Here is a 13288-nt window from a genome sequence, read left to right on the forward strand (position 1 = left end):
CCTTCTCAGCAGAGGAACTGAGCAAAGATCTGACTCAACTCTCTCCCTACAGCTGTTTTCTGAGTATCTGCACTTTGAAGAAAGAGGAGAACAGGTAGAAAAGGACACAGCTCTCTCAAGGCCTGAACTGATGTTACAAAAAGCAGAGCAACTCCAGCCAAGGAGCAGCAGGGAGACACAGAAATCTGTCCTGCCAATGGGGAGGTGATGCTCCATGGCATAGGAAGCTGATTTCTTGAAAGGGAAAGGCCCCTTTCAGCCCCAGTATGCATACTGGAGGATGCTGCAGCACTTCACTGCTCTGAGGGGCTGGGCAGGAGCCAGAAAGGTCATGGACACCTCAGGGGGACAGGAAGGCTGTGCCTTGGTGCTGCGCCATGGACATGAGGGAGAGCTAGTGGGCTTTCAGCGTTTCCATGTATGAATTCCAAGACATGGGCTTTCAGCATCTAAAGTGCTTATATCCTCACTGTGGTGCCCATTTACTTCCTGATGGTGGGTAACCTGGAAGAACACATCAGACTAAAAGAAATAGGGACCCCTAATGCACATACAAGACTATTAGACCAGAAGCGACCTTGAAGATTGAGTGAAGTCAGTCCAGCCCCCTCCTTTTACTGCAAAGAGACAGGCCCAGAGAATTGAAGGAACATGCCCAGGATCACAGAGCCAGCGGATGGCAGGAACCACATTTTCTTAGCAGGATTTCCACACTCTTTCCACTACGTCAAATTACAGAAAAATACATGACAGCACTGGGGGGGAATGAGGAGATTCATTCATGGACTCCCAAAGCAGCCATGCAAATATGGCTTATCTAAAGCTACAGGAGCTCCCAACTCGCCCTGAAATTCTGAGCCCATCCTTTTCCAGCCTGGGTAGAGATTAATGTGTTGACATCCTTGAGGAGAAGAACCATGGGTTATTCACTTAAAAAAAACTTTTTATTAAGGTATTATTTATATACACTCTTATGAAGGCTTCACATGAAAAAACAATGTGGTTACTACATTTACCCATATTATCAAGTCCCCACCCATACCCCAATGCAGTCACTGCCCATCAGTGTAGTAAGATGCCACAGATCCACTACGTGCCTTCTCTGTAGTACACTGTTCTCCCCATGATCCCCCACACCATGTGTACTAAACATAATACCCCTCAATCTGCTTCTCCCTCCGTCCCCACCTGCCCTCCCACACCCCTCCTCTTTGGTAACCACTAGTTCCTTCTTGGAGTCTCTGAGTCTGCTGCTATTTTCTTCCTTCAGTTTTGCTTCATTGTTATACTCCACAAATGAGGGAAATCATTTGGCACTTGTCTTTCTCTGCCTGGCTTATTTCACTGAGCAAAATGTTCTCCAGCTCCATCCGTGTTGTTGCAAATGGTAAGATTTGTTTCTTTCTTATGGCTGAATAGTATTCCATTGGGTATATGTACCACCTATTCTTTATCCATTCATCTACTGATGGACACTTAGGCTGCTTCTATATCTTGGCTATTGCAAAAAGTGCTACAATAAACATAGGGGTGCATATATCTTTTTGAATCTGAGAAGTTGTATTCTTTGGGTAAATTCCAAGGAGTGGGATTCCTGGGTCAAATGGTATTTCTATTTTTAGTTTTTTGAGGAACTTCCATATTTCTTTCCACAATGGTTGAACTAGCTTACATTCCCACCAGCAGTGTAGGAGGGTTCCCCTTTCTCTGCATCCTCACCAGCATTTGTTGTTCTTAGTCTTTTCGATGTTGGCCATGCTTACTGGTGTGAGGTGATATCTCATTGTGGTTTTAATGTGCATTTCCCTGATGATTAGTGATGTGGAGCATCTTTTCATGTGTCTGTTGGCCATCTGAATTTATTCTTTGGAGAACTGTCTCTTCATATCCTCTGCCCATTTGTTAATCAGTTTATTTGCTTTTTGGGTGTTGAGGCGTGTTAGTTCTTTATATATTTTGGGTGTTAACCATGGGTTATTCACTTCTGATGCCCCTGTTCACCTCCCACTTCTCTCTTGTCCAGCCCAGTACCTTCAGGGAATGAGGAGTGGGTGCCAGTGGGCATGGGACCCTCTGCTGGGGCCCAGTATCATGAGTTTGCAAATGTAAAATAAAAGAATGAATGAATCTTCTGTATTTTCTAATTTACAATTTAAATTAACATCCTTCCAAATCCATAAAAATGTGAGTGTTTTTAAAATACAAACACCAGAAAAAAAGTATTCCACATCTGTTAATTTCTATAATGATACACAACTTTTTTCAGATACTCAAATGGCATTTTATGTCCTTAAATATAATTTTATACATTTGTCCATATAGGCACTGTATTTTGTTACATTTATTCCTAAGTGTTTTTCCCAATTAAAAAAAAGTTCAAACCTGTAGAAGAAAGGAACACCTCATTTACCCTTCATCCTGGACTGATCAGTTGTTAACATTTCGCCATATTTGCACACTCTCTCTCTCTTTCTCTTACAAAGCATTTGAAAGTAAGTTTCTGAAACTGGATCACTCCACCCCTAAAAAATTCTGCATGTGCTAAAAGCAAGGACATTTTCCTATGTAATCACAATGCCATTATCACACCCAATAAATTTAATAAAGATGACATACAAATTTTTAAATGTAATTTAATTCAGAGAGGAATATGTTGAGAATAAATTGAATGTTCACAGCTTACTTCCAGTTACTGGAGAAATTTAACCTCTCCATCCTGGTTGACTTAATTAGCAATGTCACTGGTTGACATTGGTTTGCATTCGTGCCAGTCTGGGTTCTGCCCCAGCCTTCAGCATCTCACCTCACCCCAGGGAAAATACTGAGCTTTTCATATCCTAGGCACTGGGTCTGTAAAGAGACAGGCTCAGATAAGGCTGCATGCAGCCTTTCTCCTTCAGAGGCTGGCTTCTAGCCTCTTCAGCTAAAGTCTAGCCTCTTCAGCTAAAGTCATGAATATTCTAATACTAGACTAGTTTTGGAGAGATCTGGAAACTGGAGGAAAGCAAGAAAAAGCATAGCTTATAGCTGTCGTCGTGTTTCAACTCAAACACAGAGCAGAGCATCATGTAGATATATTTTCCACAGTAATGTTGTGTTCTTATTTGCTCTGCCTTCTGAGCTGGCATTTCTAATCAAGGGCATTGTGTTGACAAGTATAAGTAAACAAGAACATTGCTAGTGTGTTCTGTGATTGGTAATTTGGCACTAACAAAAATACAAATACCCCTACTCTATGCTCTAGTATTCTATATATGCTTGCATGAGAAATCATGTATGTTCACAGTAATTTACTGCAGCAGTATTTGAAAAAGAAAAGATTGGAAATGCGGGAATTAATAAAGGGAAACCTCTCTAAAATGAAATAGGGAAGCCAGAAAAGGGAGCCCAGTGCCACTCAATGTCAATTATAGGAAGAATTGTCAATTATAGACCCCAACAATAAAAAGTCAATTACAGGTCCAAAAAGGAAAAGATGTACTTTGCATCCCCTACAAGAAATCTATTACGCCTGCAACTCAGCCACTGAGAAATCATTAACTCCTCCCAACTTCCCCATAAATTAATGGTTCCTCCGCTTTGTTGGACTTGGCTATGGCTTTGCCATAGCTCCATGTGTTGGATTAGTTTTTTGTTTTTCCCTTATAAACCCATTTTTGCTAATAAAATTACTGTTTTGTTTTTTAGGTTAACATAACATGACCATTAATGAGGTATTTATTAATAAATTATGACACATATAAACAATTGTATACTATGCATGTGTTTAAAAAAAAAAAGCAAGATAGAGAAGCACTTTATGTACGATGTCCAAAATGGTAGGTGGAAAATAAGCAAGGTGCAGAAATGCTACTATGTAAGGACGCGGGAGGAGGAGCGAGGGTAATACATACATGCTGAACCGATATATATGTCACGAAAAACATTGGTTGTCCAAACCAGTTTCTTTCTAAATTTTGAACCAGGTGAATACATTATTCATATTACTTATTTAATAATTAAACCGAAAAAAAATCTTGAGTTGGAAAACGTGTTTTTGAAAAGAGCAAAGACGTGCGTGAGGGGCCAAAAGCTCCGCCCGTGAAGCTTACAGGACCGGAGAGCTTCGCGGACTCGGGTCGCCGCCACCGAGGTGAGGATTCCTAGAGTGGCCCGGAAGTGCCCTGTTGACAGCGGCCGGGCGCTGAATGGCTTGTCTAGCCTTTGTTCCGGGCCCCAAAGGGCACTAGCTGTGGCACCTGTCCCTCCCTATCAGGGTGTGAGGTGAGTCTCTCCCAGCTCCTGGGTGTTGAGGAGGCAGGGGTCAAGGCACAGTTGCGGTCAGAAGCAACCCCCTCCCGCATCTCCCCGCCCCCCGCTGGCCTCTCTCCCCATGCTTCGACAGAGCGGCAAGAATGGACGTGGGCCGAGCCTCTGGAACAGAATGGGGTGAAAAGGGGTCAGTGGTTGAGAGCTGTTACCCAGAGGCACCCATCTAACCCCCTTCCTAGGTTTGTGCACGTACACCACAACCAGGGACTTCTAGGGAGCCGTGCACCTCAGGCTGTGGGATGAAAACAGCCTTTTAACAAAGCTGTCATACTAAGTGTTTATTAGAGCTTACTAGTCCCAGCTGTCAGGACAGGGACTTTGCGTACGTTCTCCTACATACACATCCACCCTATGAGAAATGTTAGAATTTTACAGATGAGGATCTGTAACTCAATAGGTAAGTAACTTGCTCTACAGTACACAGAGCCCAAATTCAAATTCATGTCCTTGCTTCAGTGTTCTTTTTGACCGCCTCCTATCAGACTGTTTTCTCTATTCAGCTCTGGTTCCTTATGTGTTTATGTTCACAGCAGCTTTTGTCATTTCTCCTCATTTTTCATTAGACAAGATTCTAAGAGATTCTTTTTGAATCAAGCCCAGATAGAGGATTACACTCCTGAAAAACAGCCTAGAATGGCCACAGCCCTGGAACCTAAGGAACAAAAAGGACTTCTCATAGTTGAAGCAGAAGACCATTCCTGGGGACAGGACTCCATCTCCCAAAAGTGCTATCTTCATAGGAGGGAACTCTTCAGGCAGCACTTTAGGAAGCTCTGCTATCAGGATGCACCTGGACCCCGTGACGCTCTTACCCGTCTCTGGAAGCTTTGCCGCCAGTGGCTGAGGCCAGAATGCAACACCAAGGAGCAGATTTTAGACTTACTGGTGCTGGAACAGTTCCTGAGCATTCTTCCTAGGGACTTGCAAACATGGGTGCAGGCACACCATCCAGAGACTGTAGAGGAGGCAGTCAGTGTGCTGGAAGATCTGGAGAGAGAGCTTGAACCTCAAAAGCAGGTGAGAAAGGAGGCAGTTATTTGGGTGTGAGAGATCAGCGTATATGGACCGAACCAAAGCAAAGGCATTTTGTCCATTTGAAAGGCGAAGATCAGTGAGAAGTTACAAGAAGGCAAATAAGTATCAGAGGAAAACAGAATTTTCTGACATTCATAGCTACCTATAAATAAAATGGACTATGGTGTAATAAAAAACTCCCTTTCCATAGGAGTATTCAAGTTGGGGTTCAAGCAGATGTCAATGATTTTATAAAACAGCACTGTCCAATAAAAATATAATGTGAGCCTTATATATTAGAATTTTCTTGTAGTCTCATTTTTAAAATAACAAATGAAATTAAATATATTTTACTTAACCCAAAATATGTAATCATGTAATCAAGATTTAGAATGAGGTATTTTACCTTCTTTTCTTGTACTTGGTTTTCAAAATTTGGTGGGTATATTTCATATATCTCAGTTGATACTAGCTACATTTCAAGTGCTTAATAACCATATTTTAATCATGGCTATCATATTGGACAATGCATTATAGAAGAAATGCTCCATTTGGTGGAAGTTGGGCTAATTTTAAGGTACCTTCCAAAGCCCAAGACTATGATCCTACACCTCTGCAAATCACCATGAGAAGAGACACTGAATTTCACTCTCCAGCATCCTGAACTATAGAGATTAGCCTTTGTCTCTTCTTTTTTAGTCATTGCCATTTGTAATTGAATGAGGATCTGACCATTTTTCTATGTCCTTGGTCCCTGGCAGATGCTTCTTTTGATCTTTTCTCTGAAATTCTTTCAGTTCTTTCACAAAATCTAACTTACAAGACCAATCATACTTCATCATTCCCAGGTGACAGCCAATTCAGGAAAACAGGACACACTCTTGGACAAGTTGGGAAGGCCTCATGAGTTACTGACTGTCCAGCTCCATCCCAGGAAGACCCAGCAGGAGCAGGAATCTGGGGATACCCAAAGAAATGGTAAGGAGCAAGAGTTTTGTACATATGAGGAAAAGGTGGTTCCTTAGGTTACAGAGGAGTGTTCTCACTCATCTTCTCCTTCTCTAGAAGATTTTACCCCTTTTCCTACCCTGGCCCCCACATAGAAAAAAATTGTATTTTAGCTTTTCATTAGACTTAAAAGCTGCTTTTTGGTCCAGTGGGTGGGAAATGATATTTAAATACTCACTCAAATTAATAATATCTTATACTTGTGTTATCTGATGATTCTAGTTCCAAATTCCCTTAAATTTCCATTTGAGCAAGAAGATTTGTATGACACCCTGTATTTGTCTGTTAGGTCTGCCAGAACAGAATACTGCAAACTCTGTGGCTTAAACAACAGAAATTTATTTTCTTACAGTTCTGGAGGCGGGATGAGGCCTCTCTCCTTAGCTAGCTGACTCACTGTGTCTTCACATGGCCTTTTCTCTGTGCACACACACACTCCTGGTATTGCTTACTTTTATAAGGATGCCAACACTATTGGATTATGGTCCCACCCTTAGGACCTCATTTATCCTTCATTATCTACCTAAAGGCTCTTTTTCCAAATAAACTCAAATTGGGAGTTACAGCTACAATATATAAATTTTGGGAGGACACATTTCAGTCCATGATACCCCCATGCTAAAAGAAGTAAGGGAGAGAGCAAGAATCAATCAGTGTAGCAGGTTTTTTGTTTGTTTGTTTCTCTGTATGTCAGACTGACTGTAGTTTGCTGATCAGCTAGCTAACTATTTAAAAGCCAGGTGTCTAGTGTATCCCCAGGCTACAATAAAAAGGAGACAAACTTGAAATTCCAGTTTGCCTGAACTCTACTGTTCAGTACTCCTTGCTCTGGAGGTTCTCACATCCATGATGCCTTCTCTGGGCAGTGTGTTATACTCTGACCTATTCTGAAGTCCATTCTTACTACTTTAAATTTTACCAATATGGCTTTCTCATTCTCTGGGATCCACGCCAAGTGATTTGTCTAATCTAAACATTTTTTTTAAGCTAAGATATTTCTAGCTGACACCTAAAAAGTATGGCATTCGATAATTTATATTTAAAAAACATAGTTTTATATCTTTTAGTGCTTTAAAATGGAGTTTTGGCTATTGGTGACTTTAGAAGTGAGGTTGAGATTCCGTTTTATTCATTTCTTTCATTTTTCATTAAACATTTCTTGATCAGCAGCTATATACCAAGCACTATTCTAGATATTAGGAATACAAAGATAAGACACTTTTGTTCTTCTCTTTAAGAAATAGAAAAGTGAGCAGTTAAAATACACTGTACCAAGAAAAGGATAGCTATCCCTGTGGCAGGCCTGCAAAAGTATCACAGAGTAGGTTTGTTTCAGCTGAGATGGTCAGGTGTGTGGGAGGAGGGAGCATTCCAGGCACAGAGAACAGTGTAGACAAAGATTATTTTAAAATATAAAACCAAAAGTCCAAAGTCTGTAACTGAATGAGAAAGGCATATAATGAATTTCTCTCAAATATGAGGATGGTGGACCAAGCTGGAGAGAGAGGCTCTAAGGGGGAAAAAAAATCAAAAGATAGTAAGTAAGCAGAATGAACAGATCTGATTGGATATGGTGGCACGGGAGGGGGCAGTGTCTTACTTCAATCCAAGTTTATAACTTGGGCAACTTGGCAGACAGCAGTATAGGTAACAGAAAAGTCAAAAGGGGGATTTATATGTGTAAACAATAGAGTAAATTCAATTTTTATGCAAGTGAATATTCCATGCCTGTGAAACTCCAAATAAATAAAATTCACTGCAGTAAGTATACTTTAAAATATGATTCCAGATACAGGAGAAAAGGTAAGAGATTTAAGAGTCATCTCTGGGTAGATGATAGAAGACATGGTGTATGATAGAAGACATGGGTATAGATGAAGTTGGCCAAGAACATACATAAAGTAAAAAGAGAAGACAGCCACATGCAAAATTTTGAGGCATGCCACCATTTGAAAAATTTGGGTAGAAGAGGAGGATTCTGTGAAGGAGACAGAGCAGGGACTATCAGAGTGTTAAGCAGAAGAGGATGGTGTCACTGAAGATAAGAATTTCAGCAAGATGTTGTGAATGTTACTGTTAGGACACAGAATAAGGACTGGTAAGAGTCCACTGAATTTGGCATTTAGAAATTATCATGTAGTCTTATCAAGAATAGTTTTAGGAGGCAGAAACTAAAGGATGCAAACTTTTACTAAGCTTTGATAAGCTTAACTGTGTGGAGTCTTCATCTATTTTCTGGGAGGAGACATATAATGAATTTCCCTACCTTTGGGAGAAGATAGGATATACTCTCATAAAATAGGTCATAATTCTGTGTAGAACACAGAATTACTGATTATGACTAGTGGCTTATCTATGCAAAACTCTTAAGTTCTAGATCTTGCCTTGTTTTTGTATAAATACTTCTGGACCACGTTCACTCTGCTTTCTATTAGCATAAGTCCAGAATGATATACACTTCCTGTACCTAAAATTGTAGAGGCTCCCACTTGTGCTACTACCACAATAACTTTATGGGGGTACTCTACAGTTAAAATACTAATTTTCTTAATCTAATTAGGTGGATTATGCCTCATGAGATCTAACAATCCTGTGAGGCCTGAAAATTCTTAGGGAAGTACATTCTGTCTACATTAAACAGTATAAGTAAGACTTTTTTTCTAAAGTACACCACCAACAACCTTACACAATTTTTATCTGTGTCCCCACCACCACCACTACACTCCTCACCAAAAAAACAGACAAGCAAAAAGCAAAACTCACCAAAACAATACTTCTCGGCCCTACACACAAAAAACTGTAGAAATCACAACACCTACATTTCAAGAAGTGCCTCTCAACTTTATTAATAAAAAAGTATTTAATATCTGGTCTAAATCCTGATTTTACAGTTGAAGAACTATTCCCACAGTAGCTGTGACTTGTACAAGTTTCCATAAGGAATTAGAGGCTGAGCTGAGATTATCAGAATCTGGGCTCCTGCCTGCTAGTTCAGAACAATTTTAAAAGCCATCATGATAATGTACCAAAAGCCAGTGTCTTTTAAAAAAAAATTCATTATTTAAATAGAGAAACTGTTTTTTTGCAGTATTTCTTGTTCAAAAAAAAAAATCGTTCTGGTCCATACTAACAAGATAGTATTAGTTGTTGACTACAGTAATGGTGCTTATCTCTGTAAATATAATGAAATTATAATAGTCACTTAATACAGAATTATATATTTGACAGAAATTGAGGGAGCTGTGTATCCTGCAATTCTTTGTAACACATTTCAAAGGGAACTTTTTGGATATGCTTTTAACCCACATCACTGCCTCTCTCCATTAGCATTAAGTGATAGTCTACTTCATTAACTCTGTTACAGTTTCACTTCATTCAGCATATAACCTTGTCCTTTCTCTCCAGACTGTCAAGCAAGTTATACACATGGTAATCAAATGGTGTTTGTGAACTTACCTTATCACAGTGACCAGCAGGCCTGAATTTACCTGGAATTGTAACTGATAAGGTCTCTTGGTATTACATATGCCAAAATAACATTGGAAGAACAGCTCTGGCAAAAGATGTTCAGACCATATATTCTTAATTTTGTTCTGAAACAAGGTTTCTTGGAATCCTATTAGCCAGGGACTAGGAGGCACTTGGAAGAGGTACATAGACAAGGCCCTGAAATTCCAATTGACCAAGAAGTAGGCTGCAGGTCCCTCAGATAAGAAAAGTTCACATTTGACAGCTTCCCTACAATTTTATTTACATTGTTCAGTTGCAGATATAAGGGACAGCGTTACAATTTGAATTACTGACCAAGTAAAACAGACCCTTTATTTTTTTTTTTAAGTCTTTCAAAGTCTTGGTGAGAGATTTTTCTCCAGATTTCTCCTGAAGTTGGAGAGACTCATGCTGAGGACTGGTAGATTACTGTGAAGATAAAGAACTGACCACTGGGGTAAACTCTTTGAGTACTTTTTTTTCTTTATTATTTATCTTCATCAATAAGCCACATGAAAGCCAACCAGAAGTGATTCCAATATGTAAAAGAAGCTGTTGAGCCAGTATGTTTGTTTAAGAACACTCTTCTTAATGGTATGAGTGTCTCTGATTTCCATGATTTGCTTAATTATTACCCTACTAAATTGGCAGTACTTCTACCATGCATTATACTTTTATAAATGCTTTATCATACATTCTCTCATCTGATCAAATAATAGGTAAGGACTAGGACAGAGATGATAAGAAAACCAAAATGGTTTTCATCTGCCAAAATTTAAACAACCATCAGCAGAGCCAAGACTAGAATCTAAACTTTCTAACTCTAGTCCTTCTAATTTCTAGCCAGAGATAGTGCAGCAATTAAAGTCCAAAACAATATCATCTTACAACAAATAACTAAACTTTGAGAAAGTCTATTGCCTTATTAAAAAAAAATGATTGTAAGGAGGAAGGTAAGATTTGAGAAAATTTTGGTAGCAAGGTAACAATGAAAAATTCCATACCCAGCCCAGGCATTGAAATGTCCTGGTAGCTCTTGCTGCTGTTGCCATCATGCCAAGTGACACCACCTGTGATTAAATGATCATTGCACAGTTGGGATTCCTACGTTTGGTGAGATGTTGGTTTCAGCATGGCCAAAGAGGTGACATCTTTTACCTCTCTAAATCACAAAACAACTATTTTCTTATAGAATTCAACTCAACAAATATTTATTGAGAACTTGCTGTGTGCCCAGTTCTGTGCTAAGCTTGTGGTTGAGGACATGAGGATCAGGAAGAGGGAATAAGTGCATGCAGTGAGATTAGGTAAGACTTTCTGGAGGAAACAGCATTTGAGACAGACCTCGAATAATAGCTAGGTCATTAGTTCTCAAAGTCTAGTCCCTGGACTAATCGTATATATCACACCAGGAAACTTGTTAGAAATGCAAATTCTTGGGCTCTACTCCAGCCTCATCAAATCAGAAGCTATGGTGTGGTGGGAGGCCAAATATCCATATTTTAATAAGCCAGAATCCAGTTGATTCTGAAACACCAAGCTAGGATTTAGACAGGAAGAGATGACAGCAAGGACTTTAGTTTCAGAAAAAAGGATTCAACCCACCACATATAGCAGACCATCCACTGTGACTTCATGCTTATCTTCCTCCCTTTATTTATCCTGATCTGCATGCTTTCTCTGCTTTTAGCTAATTATCCTTCATACACTCATCCCTACTTTGATGGTTGCTGTTTACTACATTCCTTTCAGTTCCCAATCCCATTAACGTCTGAAGTCACTTTTGCTTGATTTTACTACCTCCTTATGTTTGCAGCCCTTGCGTGTTTCTCTCAAACTTTTACCTCTCCCACCCCATCTCTGTTCATTTATCTCCCTGTCTATCCCTCATTATTATTCTTGGCCTATCTACATCCCCATTTACTATTTACCACTTTGCACAGGATTACCAGGTAACCCCTTAATCTACATTTTTGCCTTTTCCTCTCTTTATTTATTCCCAAATAAAGTATCTTGCTATCTTCCTTACTGGCCTCTTCTTAATTTCTTCCCTATATTGTCAGTACATGTTTTGATGGTCCCAAATATCTAATTTGTGCATTGTATGTGACTTTTCATTTTTTATAATGCTTTTATAATATTTACATGTTCTTTTTTCCATAGGCTTTTTGTTTCTCCAACTTGGATTAGGACCTGTTTGTGTACTGTTTGTTCATTACAGGTAATAAAACCAGAACTAAGAAAGAAGAGTCATCCCACAAGGATGATATGCCTGAGGACATGGAATTCCTTGGGAAGATAAAAGACAGACTTAACAAAGACATTCCTCAGCATTCTGAATTCAAAGATGCTATTGAAAGTGAGGGCAGATTTGAATGGCAGCAGAAGGAAAGAAGACACTATAAATGTGATGACTGTGGAAAAAGTTTCAGTCATAGCTCAGACCTTAGTAAACATAGGAGAACTCACACTGGAGAGAGGCCCTATAAATGTGATGTGTGTGGAAAAGCCTTCATTCAACGCTCACATCTCATTGGACATCATAGAGTACATACTGGAGTGAAACCTTATAAATGTAAAGAATGTGGGAAAGATTTTAGTGGACGCACAGGTCTTATTCAGCATCAGAGAATCCACACAGGTGAAAAACCGTATGAATGTGATGAGTGTGGGAGGCCCTTCCATGTAAGTTCAGCCCTTATTAGACATCAAAGGATTCATACAGTAAATAAGCTCTACTAATATGTGGGAAGTAACAAAAGTTCTTTAGATGATCAGGCCTAGTTAGTTATCAGAGAATCTATCCTAGGGACCTTATGATTATCCTGAATGTAAACAAAATTTCAGTCATCATTAAAAATTTCTCTGGCACCACAGAATCTGAGTAAAATTTCCTTTTCTTTTTAAATTAGTTCAGTTTCTTAGGAGGAATTCAGTTATTCTTGAAAGCCTTGTCTATTAACACGACTGCTCACTTGCAGCCCAAGATAACCATGTTTTCTGGTTGGAAGACAATGAATTTTACCTTTTGGCCCTAGCTCCTTTTTACTTGACCATTCAGTGTTTACTTTAGGCAAGACATTCAAAATTTTTCTCTGCCTTCATTTCTCCTTCCATAAAATGTAGCTGACTATAATAAAGGCCAGCCCCATCAAGTATGTTGTATTAAGTTAAAATAGATGAACACTGCTTCTGAAATTAAGAACTAAAACAACACTATTTGTTTTCTATCATTACTGATATAATGGCCTAAATATTTATCATTTTATTTTAAAGTAGGGGGGTATTATAATAATTTTGTGGAATATGTTTATCAATGGTAGGAAACCATTACAAAAGACAGCAGGAAAATATTCTGGAGAAAGGAAAACAGTAAGTAATCCATAGGAGCTGCTGGGAAGGGGATAACAGTGTGTTAAGGCTCTGTAACTGTATAAATCACTTCTAAGTCTCAGGTCATATAAAC

At 39.2% G+C, this 13288-nt stretch overlaps 1 protein-coding gene and 1 long non-coding RNA gene across 9 annotated transcripts in view; one reads left to right on the plus strand and one right to left on the minus strand.

Moving 5' to 3' along the window:
- Positions 1-13288, minus strand: part of LOC108392472 (uncharacterized) — a 71254-nt gene that overhangs the window by 6083 nt on the left and 51883 nt on the right. Inside the window, exons 3-5 of one of the 2 annotated variants that reach the window (XR_012126093.1) lie at positions 10827-10892; positions 5195-5317; positions 4270-4413 (exon numbers count right to left, since the gene is read on the minus strand). This is a non-coding gene — a long non-coding RNA (uncharacterized lncRNA). Of the gene's footprint in view, positions 1-4269; positions 4414-5194; positions 5318-10826; positions 10893-13288 lie in introns of those variants that run through there. The other variant, XR_012126094.1, reaches the window with a different exon arrangement.
- ZSCAN16 (zinc finger and SCAN domain containing 16) lies at positions 1201-12693 on the plus strand. 7 transcript variants are annotated; one of them, XM_037025102.2, is made up of 5 exons: positions 1207-4263; positions 4875-5328; positions 6174-6303; positions 10172-10279; positions 11986-12131. In XM_037025102.2, exons 2-4 carry the CDS (start codon positions 4945-4947, stop codon positions 10255-10257), a joined length of 600 nt encoding a protein of 199 aa, XP_036880997.1. In that variant the 5' UTR covers positions 1207-4263; positions 4875-4944; the 3' UTR covers positions 10258-10279; positions 11986-12131. The 7 variants fall into 7 exon arrangements, with proteins under 7 accessions (XP_017508253.1, XP_036880997.1, XP_036880996.1 ...); XM_037025101.2 differs by having other exon boundaries at positions 1208-4263; positions 12044-12182; XM_017652764.3 differs by lacking the exon at positions 10172-10279 and having other exon boundaries at positions 1201-4263; positions 11986-12186.

This window comes from Manis javanica, chromosome 16 (assembly GCF_040802235.1).
Source record: "Manis javanica isolate MJ-LG chromosome 16, MJ_LKY, whole genome shotgun sequence".
In the NCBI taxonomy this organism is placed as follows: domain Eukaryota; kingdom Metazoa; phylum Chordata; class Mammalia; order Pholidota; family Manidae; genus Manis; species Manis javanica.

Bases quoted from the DNA above. Each gene is read 5' to 3' on its own strand.
- ZSCAN16 (XM_017652760.3), top strand. From the start codon at position 4,945: ATGGCCACAGCCCTGGAACCTAAGGAACAAAAAGGACTTCTCATAGTT. The intron at 5,329-6,173 runs GTGAGAAAGGAG...CATCATTCCCAG, and splicing joins AGCTTGAACCTCAAAAGCAG to GTGACAGCCAATTCAGGAAA. The intron at 6,304-12,043 runs GTAAGGAGCAAG...TGTTCATTACAG, and splicing joins TGGGGATACCCAAAGAAATG to GTAATAAAACCAGAACTAAG.